Source organism: Macaca nemestrina, chromosome 8 (assembly GCF_043159975.1).
Source record: "Macaca nemestrina isolate mMacNem1 chromosome 8, mMacNem.hap1, whole genome shotgun sequence".
NCBI lineage: Eukaryota > Metazoa > Chordata > Mammalia > Primates > Cercopithecidae > Macaca > Macaca nemestrina.
Window position 1 is genome coordinate 124,052,968 of NC_092132.1, and position 13,830 is coordinate 124,066,797.

The 13,830-nt window shown below is 40.8% G+C and overlaps 1 protein-coding gene across 6 annotated transcripts in view; it reads right to left on the minus strand.

The window, feature by feature from the left end:
• The window catches only part of LOC105481969 (RNA binding protein, mRNA processing factor), a 189,409-nt gene that overhangs the window by 174,864 nt on the left and 715 nt on the right, over positions 1–13,830 (minus strand). The window contains exon 1 of one of the 6 annotated variants that reach the window (XM_011741770.3): positions 8,479–9,344. The exons of the other annotated variants lie outside the window; for them this stretch is intronic. Within the exon in view, the coding sequence (XP_011740072.1) occupies positions 8,479–8,526 (48 nt within the window). The 5' untranslated portion in view covers positions 8,527–9,344. Of the gene's footprint in view, positions 1–8,478; positions 9,345–13,830 lie in introns of those variants that run through there. 6 annotated transcript variants of the gene reach the window in all.

The following is a 13,830-nucleotide window of genomic DNA, read 5'->3' on the forward strand; positions in this document are numbered from 1 at the left end:
TCTTAGAAAAGACGTTTGTCGTTTTCAAGTTCTGAAAACAAAGTAAACCACAAAACTATTTTCAACAAGACGTGTGTTTCTAATTATTAGTGATTTATATTCCTTGAAGAAAAACTGCAGTGTCCCTGGAAGAGCAGAGAAGTTCATCGCTCCAAGACAGCAAGAATTTATAAAAGCAAAATGATTTTGATAAGACCTATCCCCTTTTCTAGCATTTTAAATCTGGGATCGCCTTGCGCAAATACTGATACAATGAATGGTCACTTTGAAGTGAGGAGACGAGGGAACATTCCACTGCAGGGCAAGGCCCGACATTTCTTCATCACAGGCCCACTACCTCGCTCAGCAATGATTACTAATTCCCTCTTCAGCTTAGATTTAGAAAAGAAGTTGATAGCACCATAAAAGGTGAGGCAAAATTAATATAGAGTTTATTTCAGCCAAGCTTGAAGATTGCAACCCAGGAGCATGGGTGCCCTGAATATACATTCCAATTAAAAATCAGTTACAAGTGGCTTTTAAAAGGCAAAAAAAAAAAAAAAAAAAAAAAAAAAGGAGGAGGGACAAGTGAGTGGGCTGATATAAAGTTGTTTACCAGGAATTCTCATTGGTTTACACAAATTACACTGATTAGTGATTGGCTATCTACATTGTTAAACTATAGAGTGAGTTACAATGTCCAGTGTGGCATTATTAGGTTAATTTACAGCTACTTGTAGCAACAACAAACAGTGAACACAGAGAGGTGAATATGTAGCTCTGGGGGGAGTAGGACGTGACTGTGGTCTCATTTTAAAGTCCCTCTGGACCTGATCATTTAAAGGGACCTGCATTCCTCAAAGTTCATTTTCTCATTAACACAGCAATTCAAATCTTTGATTTATTTACTGGGTATTTATTAGAAAATCATAACACTCTAACTTCTACCTATGGATAAACAGATCATAAAGATATATATAGTAAATCTATCACAAACATATATACGGGCCGGGCACTGTAATCTCAGCACTTTGGGAGGCCGAGGTGGGCGGATCACTTGAGATCAGCAGAGTTCAAGACCAGCCTGGCCAACATAGTGAAACCTCATCTCTACTAAAAAAAAAAATTAGCCGGGCACGGTGGCAGGCACCTGTAACTCCAGCTAATCAGAAGGCTGAGTCAGGAGAATCGCTTGAACCCAGGAGGCAGAGGTTGCAGTGCGCTGAGATCACACCACTACACTCCAGGCTGGGTGACAGAGCAAGAAAAAAAAAAAAAAATCCATATGACAAATAGATCCTACAAAACCCCCTCTCATACTTTCTTCATTTTGTACTTACTTCTGCATTCTGTTGGTCATGAGCTTTTTCAAACAAATTCTGAAAGCCCAGGTTAAAGCTGATGCCCAGAACATCACATTGGGTATCATTCTGCCCAACCTGGTTCTTTCTTTCCTATAGGGGACTTGAAGCCACGCACTCCTGAAGAACTACCTCGGCTCCCAGGGTCTTTTTTGCACTTCTTTGGATCTCACAGTACATGTCCCCTGGTATTAGATACTTGGGAGGGCTTGCAGGGAGACAATGTTCTCCCTTCTCCCTTCCCCCATTCGAATGGCTAATGCAGAGATTCATTTCCTAGCTCTGGTTTTCTGCATAACCCCTCCTCAAAACACAAAGACTCAGGATAGGCCTTAAAGAGTCCTTTTGTTTAGAAAGGGTCATTTCCTGCCGTTCTCTCACACCCAGAGACTCCCACCCAGTTCTCAAGGAGAGGCACTCATTTGCTTAGGAAAAAAACAAAACAACTTCAGGTAAGGAAAGCAGTCTCAAGAAGATCTTTTCAAATATACAGGAAAGAGTTTCCAAAGTCTAGTGCTTCACTCATTTTGGCTTATTTTGTTAGAATCGTAATTTAACAAAACAGAGGCAAGGTCTAAGGGTTTTCACTTAAAAGGCTTAAAATTAAAACCATTCCCCCCAAACAGCCCACCCTGGATGTGTCTTGGCACGCCATGGCAGCTTTCTGCATCACAATGGGGAAATGGAAAGCGGAATGAAAGTGGAAAAATGAGATTTACGGTTCTTTTAATGCACAACAGGCGTTGTCTATACATACAATCCCTACCTTTTAGTTAAGGTAACAGATTAAAATGACTTGTCAAAGACAAGCAGCTTCAGTGGCTTGTCCTAGATCCCTCAGAAACAAAGATGAGATAATGAGAGAGAAAAAAGAATACTCATGAATTGATTGGTCAAGAACTAACTTCTATAAGGATTTATATACTATTGGTTCTAAGACTATCAGGTAACGGATGATGGTAAAGTTAACCAAGTTTGTTGAAGGTCAAGTGTGACATAAATGCTATAAATGAGGATAATCCAATGGTCTGCATTTTCATCAGTGCACTAACTAGTCTGCTCCACTAACAGGTGACTTGTTAGCCTGATGCCCTATGTAATGACAACTTCTATTTCTTTCATCCTGAAATGTCATCTGGTCTGCTTTACAATGAATAGAAACAGCTCCTGAGTCGGTGAGGCTGACACACATGGGCATAAATTGTGGCTGTGAGGTGGCCCCATAAAGGCTCACAAGGCAGATTAGAAGGTCCTTCATGGCTACACATGTAGATGACTTAAAGGCTGGATTCTTCCGGCTAAAGCCAGCATTATGCTGAGCTTCAGATCTTTTTCCTCTTGTAGGCAATTGAGGAAGGTATATTGAGCTGGAGGCTAGACCCAATCACAGGATCAGAAGTGGTAAGTCTATCTCCAAATCAATTCCACCTGGGTTATTAACAGTAACCCTAACAAGCTAACAGTCACATCTGGAAAACAGGAATCAAATTCACCTTGCCCTACTTGTACTTTCGCATTCCCTATACACCAGACCCACATCCCTCTCCTGGTTCTGTGGAATTTGTAACAGGTTTCCCATTCTAAGAGGACAAAAGGAAGGATTCGTTTATGTGTGAAAAACTGCTGCATTCCCCTACAAGGGCTTTATCACTTACCTTCTGAACAACACTTCCAGCTTAAAGGATGCGAGATGACAACTGTGGTTTTGTTTGTAATAAAGTGGGGATGGGGACTAGCAATGATCATCTTCAAGGCAGAAATACAAAGTTTAACCTGAAAACTGCTGAAAAAAGTTTATGATGACACAGTGTATCGGACAGGCTTTGGTCTTTGTCAAGCAGATTTACATTCTAGTCAATTCACCAAAAAAAAAAAAAACGTATTGGACAGTTCTGGGCATCGTCCTAGGCACCTGAGGTTTGCACAGTGTTAAACAAGGCAGGCAAGTCTCTGCTGCCAGGGAGGTACATTCCAAGGGTACCAGGAAAGTACAATAAGCATATAAGGCAATGTCAGGAGGTAAGAAGTACTATTTGGAAAATAAAAGGGTTGGGAATATAGGCCTGCTTTAAACTTGGAGGTCAAAGGTCTCTCTGGGGTGACATCTGAATTGAGATCTAAATGAATGGCAAGGATGAGGCTGGTAAGTCTGAGTGTAGGGCTTTCCGGGCACACAGAATGGCTTGCACAAAGGCCCTGAGGCAGGAACAAGTTTGGCAAGTTGGAGACACCTAGCGAAAGCCCAGGCAGCTGGAGCATAATGAATGAGGCTGTGATTCTTGGCAGATGAGGTCAGAGAAACCAGCAGGGCCCGGATCACATGAACCTCATATGCCACTGGAGAATTTTAAGCTCCTATCCACCAGCTGTAAAACCTCAGACCAATTACTTAATCTCTCAGAGCCTCAGCTTTCTTATCCCAAAACATGGGATGGCAACACTTCACATGGTTTGTCAAAGAGCAATGTTAAAAGCAGAGTAGACACCAGCTCCATAAATGTTTAATCCATCCATTAATATGCAAAATCCGTTAAGTGTTTTTACAGGTTTGATTACATCTGGATATGCACCTGGTCTTTTTTTTTTTTGGAAACTGAGTCTCACTTTGTCCAAGCTGGAGTGCAGTGATGCGATCATGGCTCACAGCAGCCCCAACCTCCCCAAGGTCAGGCAATCCTCCCACTTCAGCCTCCTAAGTAGCTGGGACTACAGGCACACGCCACCATGCCTGGCTAACTTTTTTGCAGAGATGGGGTTTTGCTGTGTTGCCCCGGCTGGTCTCGAACTCCTGGGCTCAACTGATCTGCCTGCCTCAGCCTCCTAAAGCGCTAGCCTCATGAAGTGCTAAGTGTGAGCCACCCGGCCCAGTCACTGCACCTGATCTTCAAGATCAGTGATCCCACTGATTTTCTTATGCATATTAGGAGAAGACTGACAAGGAAATTTGCGCAACAAAAATGGTCTCCTCTGTAATCCCAGCACTTTGGGAGGCCGAGGCAGGAGGATCGCTTGAACCCAGGAGTTTAAGACCAGCCTGGGCAACACCACAAGACTCCATCTCAAATAAAAACAGGTAAAAAAAAAAAAAAGAAAAGAAAAAGAAATGTTAAGAATGGTCTCAGGGTTCACTCTAATAATTATTTTACTTATTACTGGGAAAAGTCTTGGAGGTCCTGGAAAAAGAATTCGGTGTGGGAAGGTAAGAGGAAAGCAGTGGATGATCGGTCTGGGAGTAGCTGACTAGATTCCAGCCCTTTGCTGATTTTCTTCCTTCTACTCAGATAAGCAAGACCCTGAGGGGCAGCAAGTACCAGCGGTTTCAGTCCCGTCACCAGGCATCCTGCAGCAGGCACAGGACGGAAGTGCATGTCCTCACTCCCACCTCCCCAAACACATCCTGCCTGGCTGGGAGGGATACTGTATTTAAAAACAGATGCCTCTTTGGAAACTCACACATTTTAAGTCCCGTAAATCACACATGCTGGGTAAAGTAATTACACTTTTGTAGCACTTCCCCTCTGAGCACAAAGGAAATTCTGCTGCTTCTGTAATTAGATAGCACTTTCTGTGTACACTTTCTCCCAGGGGGGCCTCCACTGTCTATCCTATAGGTGGGCGTAAGAGGAATTTTCACAAAACAGGATCCTGTGGATTCAAGAAAAAAAAAAATGGGTAGTCTTTAGGATTTCTCTTACAACAACGTTGGCCACTGCCAGCCTATCTACCCCAGCGACACGAGGATCTGGGATATTCAGAAGAACGTCACAAAAAAATCAAGTCATGAGAAATAAAACTTAATTAAAAGTAAAGTTGTCCTATAACATATTTGCAGAGGTTGGTGAGCCAGACCTCATTTTGGAGATTCTCAGATGTCTCATACCTTTGCAAAATCCTAAAGGCTGACACAATGGAACTGCCTAAACATTCCCTTTGCATTTTAAATTTGTGTTAACAATACTGTATTACAACCTGGAATTTGAATCCATCTTCCTGGTGCGATTGGCATTTATTACTGCCATTTCCTTTTTCTCTTTAGCATTTACACAACATGCACCATAATAGGTGCAGCAGAGTTAAAACCTAAGAGAAACACAAATGCAAGTTGTTTTCTTTTTAAGTTCCTGGACTACTTTGAGCTGACACTTAGCTGGGCTGAAAAAGGCAGCAAATTTTTCAAGTATAAATTGAATAAAATGAAAATATGGCCGGGCATGAGTCATGCCTGTAATCCCAGTACTTTGGGAGGCCGAGGCGGGTGGATCACCTGAGGTCAAGAGTTTGAGACCAACCTGACCAACATGGTGAAATCTCCGTCTCTACTAAAAATACAAAAATTAGCTAGGTGTGGTGGTGTGTGCCTGTAGTCCCAGCTACTCAGGAGGCTAAGGCAGGAGAATTGCTTGAATCCAGGTAGCAGAGATTGCAGTGAGATGGCACCACTGCACTCGACTCCATCTCAAAAGAAAAAAAAGAAGAAAATGAAAATATGACCCACAGATTAGATGTCTTTGGGCTGCTGACCAAAAGCTCATCCTACTCTTCTTTTTCCCCAATAAAGTCAAAAAAGATAAAAGCAACTTAGAAATTTTATCCTGTAAAAAAACTCACGCCTCTCCAGATTTTATGGCAGCTTGATCTTTCCTTTTAGGTGCAGGGTTGGCAAATGAAGAGTTGGAGAAGTAAAAGCCTGGGAATTAATGGCAAGTTTGAGAGATAAACAGATTCCTGAGTTTTGATCAAAGCAAAAAAAAGCATATGAGAAATACCATATACCAGATTTTTCTAAGCTCCCCTTCAGGCTTTCCAATGGCTAAGTATACCAAACCCTTCAGAAACAGGCAGATTATATGTAATACATTTTTATGTTCCTAAATTAATTTTTTTAAGTTTCCCCATTTTTCCTGATTATTTTCAATTCTCTCCCTTTCTCAAACACTTTTTAACATTACTCCAAATTTTCACTAAATTTTGTATCTCTTTCCTTGCTAACCCTCACAAGGTTTCCTAAAAAGTATGAATTCCATTTTCTGGGTACTCACTCCCAGTATGCACATTTTCAATTATCAGCTCCATGTTCTTGAATTGTTCTGAAAATTGCATTTCAAGATCAGACCCTCTCCTTTGCACCCCAGACTCAATAACATCTTCATCTCTTAGGTACCTTCTTTTCTTACCCTTTCCCCATCTCTATTTTCTATTCCTACAAATACAACCGCCACTTAGCTAGTCACCTGAAGGAGAAACCCAAGAGGCTGCCAGGTTGTCTCCTGCTTTCTCTCCCGCACATCTGACAGTTATCAAGGCCCCGAACACCTGGCATCTCTGCCTCAGCTGTCATGGCCAGGCTGCTGCCTCACTTTGAGACCAGGGCTCTTGCAGCAGAAACCTCACTGCAAGAATGGTTCTCAACAACTTTTCCAAAATTCGCCGCATCCCCCTGCCCATTGGGACATCCTAGAATGCTGCCTTCTGGAGCACATCCACCCCGGTGCCCCATCAGAGGACAGAGTCCAATTCCCTAGTGCAGAGGCAGCTCCTCTACCCACTGTGGGCCAATGCTCCCTCCCCCTTCTTCCCTCCCCTTCTTCTCTCCTGCCATGCCTTGCTTGCTCTTCCCCAAAAGGGTCTTTTGAAGCCTGTGTTCATTCACAGTGCGAATTCCTTGCCTAGTCCATCTTTTCCCCACTGTCTGAATCCTTTTCTCATCAGTTAGAATCTTAACTGAGGTTTAGCTCATATGTCGTCTTTAAAGAAGAGACTCTTCAAACTTCTTTAAAGCTTTCTATGACACAGCTCCATCCCTTCCCTTGCAGGGTTGGCCGTGCTCAACTCAAACAACTACCTCTACTTGAATCCCGTGCTTGGTTATCCACCTGTTTGCTTACATAGAGGCATTACCATTAAACTGTGAGCCACTTTCAGACAGGAACTGCCTCCCTCAGATCTTGGCATCCCTAGAATCTGCACATGAAGACCCTGGCTCCATAGCTTTTCACTGCTTCAGCCACTTCCCCATCAAAGGAACACAATCATCATCATCCCTTCATCAGCTTGTTGTGAGGCTGAAATAAGATAATACATGAAGAGTGCTTGGCACATAGTAAATACCCAATAAAAGGCGGTAATTATTTATTTAGTGAAAAGATAAAAAGATTTCTGACAATTCTGCAGGCTAAAGATTTCAGTATTTCCTTTTTCCTGCTATCGGCAACACTGACAAGCCAGGCAGCTTTCTTCTGATACCACAAACATATCCCCTTTACTCAGCTTCACGTTTCAGATACTATCAAGGACCTCCCACCTCCACCCCCAAACAGACACAATACAGGGCATTAAAATTGTTTAAAATAATCTCCTGGTACACTTTTAAAGATAGGAATATGAGTGCAAGGAGTTATCCCCATAAGACAAATAAGCTCATCCCCACCAGTGGCATGGAACTGACACCTTCATACCAACATAGCATCCATTTTAAATACCTGGTCCCAGATGGCCTCAAGCCCACTGAGCTATGCAGCCACTTCTGCACCAGCTATTAAGGTTCATTCTCCTCATTCCTTCCTAAGTTTTTTTCTTTGACCAAAGCAAGCACTGTTCAAGAGGAACATTTGCATTCCCTTTCCCCTACCCCCAGGCAGACACTAAGGTGCCAAATGAAACTGAACACAAACATTCCAAAGTGGCTGTCACACAGAGCAGGCTTGTTTGGGAACACAGGGAGCTCCGTGCTCTTCCACCTAACCAAGGTTTCTAGAAGCCCTCATCCAAAAGGTCAAATGGAATTCCACAGCAGAAACCAAATTCTAATGGTGAAAATTCAAATGCACCTTGGGACAAGCAGTCCCACACTGACAGTGGCTATCTGATGGACCAGGCAGGCTCACCTGTGCTGGCAAATGGAGGCTCCTGATGACAAAGGGATGGAAGTAATTTTCCAGCCGATCCATCCACGCCTTCTCTAACTCCCAGTGCAGAGTGCAGAAGGGATCCTCAACATTAAACGAGTGGCTGCTTCTTAACAGATTACCTATACAAACTCATAATCACCAACCTCACCGATAAGGCTATTTCATATACATTTACAAAGAATCATATATGTGTATATATGTAAGTGTGGATGTGTACAGAGGGGATTTACCTGGTGCCGGGGTAGGTGTTGAACATTGAGAATACTGTAAAATGGCATAGACCCATACAAAACAAATACCTGAAAAAATAATAACCAGGAGTTAAATGGACATAACAGAATGTAATTTACTGAAATTCTAAAGAAAAATCATCTCTATGGGATGGGACATTCAGGCAAGGGGGATCTTGCAAAAATGTAGGCTGAAAAACTTGAATCCTGGCTTGAAAGCAGCTCAGACTAGATTAAGAAAACAGAAGACGACGACCGAGGCTGAAGCAAAGGGATCACAGTATACAGGTAGGTGAGGGCAATCCCAAAAGCCATGTGCGCACTTGACTTTGTGGAGTACTAAGTAGCACTGAAGGATTCGTGGCATTGGAGGGCCCAGCAGTATAGTGTAAGGATGGACTCTGGAAGAGCATCACAACAGCAGAGCAGCTGAAGATCACTAACATAATCAGGATAAGGCAATGAGTAAGAGAAATACTAATAGTAGTAAGGAACACTATGTCTGAGGAACAAGGCAGGCCTGATTCTCGCCACTAGGCTTGTGAGCAAAACTAAACGTGACCAACCTTGGTTTTGTGAATATCACAATTTCAAGGAAACCCTCAAAGCAAAAACATTTAATTCTTTTTGTTCACATGGTCATTTTAGAAAACTTAAACACTGAAAAGCATCAGAAAGTAAATAGCAATGATCTGTAATCTATCAGATACATTTTATTAATGTTTGGTTTTATGAATATATATTTATTGGAGAACTGGCATCACACAGTATAAAACTTTAAAATCAGTTCTTTTCATTTAATATTACAACATGAGAATACAAATATAGTCTTCAGAATGTCTGGAGTCACTGAAGCTCAGAGGTAAGGACAGGTTCTCCTCTCCAGCCTTTAGAGAGCATGGTGGCCCTGCCAACACCTTGACTTCAGGTTTCTGACCTCCAGAACACAGAAAATAGTATGTAACTACATATGTATAATACACAACAAATATGTATTTATATATAATACATATTTTATAACCCATGTATTTTTCTCTTTTAAAAACGGAACCTTTAGTGGATGCATAATATTCCCCTTCTGGAATTACACAATGATTTCGTTAGCAATTTCTGTATGTTAGATACAGAGTGCCTCTGAATTGTCACTGTCATAAGTCACTCTGCAAAAATCATTCCTATATATAAATCTTTGATACTGTTTCCTTAGGGTAAATTTCTAAAAATAAAAGTACTAAATCAAAGGGCCTGAACACATTTTGACAGTGTCAGTCCTTTCTGAAAAGCTGCACTAATTTATATCACCACTGCTCTGCACAAAAGTACCCACTTTATTGCCTTATCACCAGCACTGAACACTTTCATCTGTAAAGCAAAAATTAATATGAACCTACAAAAATCATATGAAAGCATCTCCAGAAAAGAGCTTCCATCCCTTCTAAACTACCCATCTGAAAACTAAACGCCACTGGCAACGAAGAAGCCTGCAGACGCACACAAGGGTTTATCAGGGAAATGTTTAAACCGCTACTGAAAAAATAACTCAAAAGTGCATGCCGTACTGGCAGGGGTCATGGAGCATCAGTTGTCACCAAATCCTATTCTACAACTGAAATATATGTTTATTGCATTGAATTGGACTATTGGACTCGGAATAACAGAGATCCCCAATCTTGGTTAAATTGTATAAAACCATTCTGTACCTTCCTGAAGTCATAATGTAGACTGACTTTAATGCTCAATGAAAATTTGAGGTTGCCTGATACTGACATTACCCTCTCTGTAGCAACTGTAAGAAACAATTTTCTTTACAACCCCAATATTTTGGCAAAATTAGTAAACACTTTAAAAGAAGGAATGCAAAGTAAAGGTTTGCATTAACCTCTGAAGAACTGACTTTATATGATTTCTGCACATCTTTTTGATCAATATTCCAACACTTACATGTTTTTTGCTTCTTTAGTTTTACTATAAGTACAAGTCAATTCAAAGCAATTTAAGGAGAAATTAACACCAGAGCTTCAATATAATAAAAGGCCTTTTAAAGATGTTTTATAATCGGCCTGAAAAGTACTCAATGACATGCATAAAAGTAGAAATAAAAACCAAATCACATATTTAATCTAAATTTCTATTTTGAAAATTCAGTGACCAACAAATAAGTTACTTCTAGCTATAAGACAGAAAAGGTCTTCATATATTTGAAAATACTTTAAACTCAAATTATAACTGATTAGCCAAGACAATTATGGATCTATTACTTATATATTAATTTTTATAAAGTCTGATTGCAAAATTAGAGAAATTCTAGGAATCATTTTATGAATTGTAAAATATAAGAAATGGTATGATACTCTAAACATATATAAACAAACCTTGTAAATCTGAGATTTTGACAACTGATTAGTCTTTACAGGACAACTTGCTTAGGGGACACACACGCATAATACATTTTACGTGTATTATACACGTATTTAATGTAATAATACATTAAAAACCAGAAAGCTAAATGTATCATCTCTCTTACACAACTGGCTAGCCAAATCCTAAAATTATTTTTCCTCAAAGTTTTCAATGCTATCTAAAGTAGAAGTATTAATACACGTTCTGCCCAAGTTCTCAAAAACATCCAACCCTAAAAAGCTGCAAAAATTTTCCTAGATCCTGAACTGTTCATTCTATACAATTAGAACCAAAGAGGCATTTCAGCACAATTATTTCAGGGTAAGCATTAGAAACTCTCAAAAGCGCTAAAATACACTAGTTGATAAAAGGAATTCATTTCAAAACTAGAAACACAGAAAAAAACAAACCTGGATTCTACAATGTGGAGAAAGCCGAAACCACCCTCATGATCTGTGAAATAAACTATTTTCCCTTAATGACGATTGGACTCATTTTTCCATGTCAGTTCAATGGCCACCAGAAATTACAACAAAACACATTTTTCCTCTCTTGTCATTATGTGTGTGTGTGTGTGTGTGTGTGTATATATATATATATATATATATATGTTGTATGTGTGTGTTCTGTTTACCGGAGTCCACTGCCAAGGTTTTTAAATGTGTTTAAGAGCAAGTTGCTGATGCGATGGGTGGGCAGGGAAAGGGTCAATGTAGTGGTTTTGTGTAATGCCGGGCTCATTAATGGCACTTACCAAATACCCTATTTATTTTAATTGTGGCTTTCAGGGTTAGAAAGAAAAAAACCAAAAAAGAGGGTAAGAGTTTTTCAAGAACAAAATATAAACCAAAAATAGGAAATTAAGGCAAAATTACCCGGATCATTCAGGCCACCTTAGTTTCTTTTCCTGAATTTCTGACATTATAAACCCCCTCTCTTCACAGTCTTATCTGTTTTGTACACGACATCTCTTGGACAACTTAGGTTCTGAAATCTTCCTACCAGTCCCCTTATTTTTTACGTAAGTGTTTTGCTAAAAATATCGATACTTTCTAGAGCCTCATGCCATTCCTACCTGAAAAAGAACACTGTCAGGTAACAAGACAAGTAAGAGGCAGCAACCATACTGCAATGGTCCGCGATTATACAGCAATTATTACACACAACCTCGCAAGGACAGAGGAGCCTCCAGGAACAGGGCAGGCAATCCCTCGGTCCTGGCAGCTGTTAAGATGGGTCAAGCGGAAAAATGTGCCTTTTCTATACTTAATTTTAAGTGGGTATGATTTTTAGGACATTGAACCTCTTTTGCTACCCACCAAAAGGAAAAAAAAAAAAGTTTTCTCAACTGGGTAAATAAAGATGGTTTGATATAATATTCTAACCCTGAGAAGCAAACAGATTGCACATTTAGCTGAAATAGGAAGATTTCTGAAGCGATAATTATTTTGATATGGTAAGTGAATTAGTTAACTATAGTAATTCCTAAAAAAGCAAATTTAAAAAAGCATTATTTTTAAATTTTTTTAAGTGGTAGGGAAAATAAATAGCAAAGCAGCCAGTAAAGTTCAAGAAAAAAAGTCAGAACATACCATTCAACTCTCCATTGCTTTGAAAAAAGAAACGCCAGTAGCATTCCTACACTTGTAATTAGAAAACATGCATGTAAACAACTCTTCAAATAGTCTTTTATAATAAAATAGAAAATGTCCTCGGGTGAGAAAGTAATTTTTTGACTGACTGCAACTCATCTAGGTTTTCACTACCATACAACTGGGTAAGAGAGTAAAATCTCCGATTTTGCACTGTTTGGCATAGTCTCGCTCCTCTACCTTCTCCACCTAAATAGTTCCCATTTTCCAAGTGGACAATGTGCAGAGAACTTGTATGCATTAATGAATTCCTCTGCAATTTTGGTTTCACTATCAGAATTGAAGTTTGCACACAACAGTGTCTCAACAATGATCTCAACGTCCTAACGCTTTAGAATCCGTTTACCTTCTGTGTTCACCTAGATCAGGATGCAATACCTGTGTGAATCTTTTCGGGTCATATTGAGACATGCACTTTCCTGCATCTGCACACACTCGCAAGTTCCTCTAGAATGTTAAGAACTCAACTGTGTGTGATATTAAAAAGTACGCCAGAAGTAATTTCTTGGACTCCAGATAATGTACCTGCAGAAACAGTCATTTGGTAGGATACCACAAATACCCTACTACTGAATTCTGAAACGTTTGTTCCTGAGTCCGACTCCCCTTCTGACCACATCTACTCAATTTTGTTTCCACCGAAGGAACGCTCTGCAGTCACAAAACTTTCATCGTGAGGACGCACCACCTACAATGCGTGCTCAGAAGTCAAAGTCCTATAAAAGTATCCTCGATGAGCATTTGGTGAATTGTTGCGTTTTTAACCCTCTTATTCTGCTCCCCTCATCTGCACGGCCCTAAATTCGCAAGCGTTCACCGCCCAGGTTCGGGGTCTTTGACTCAGCAGGGAAGAATGTGGCTGATGAGTTATCTATTAATCCAAAAACCCTCGGCTAGAAAGATATTTCACCAAGAACTTTTAACACGGAAAGGGAGGGGGCAGGGAACAGAGGTATCTTTTAATGAAAACTTTTCCCCGAGTTTCTTCCTTAAACTGCCCCCCCGCTACCCCGAATCCACACAATTTCCAGCCCCAGCCCTAAGTCCTGACCCTCCGAGTCCCGATCATCTGAGGTCACCCAGGAGTCAGCTCTCGGTTCCACTTTTTAAATCCCGGGCAAACAAAGCTGAGCATTATACTTACAAGAGTCTCCGAAAAGTCCTTAGAGTTACGCAATTTGGGGCCCGCAGACGCGCGTGGACACAAAAACACACTTTCCCGAGATCCACCCTCCCCGGGCCACACTGCGGGGCTGCGTCCCGGGCACCGGCCATGCCTAAACCTTCCACCGCCGCGCCC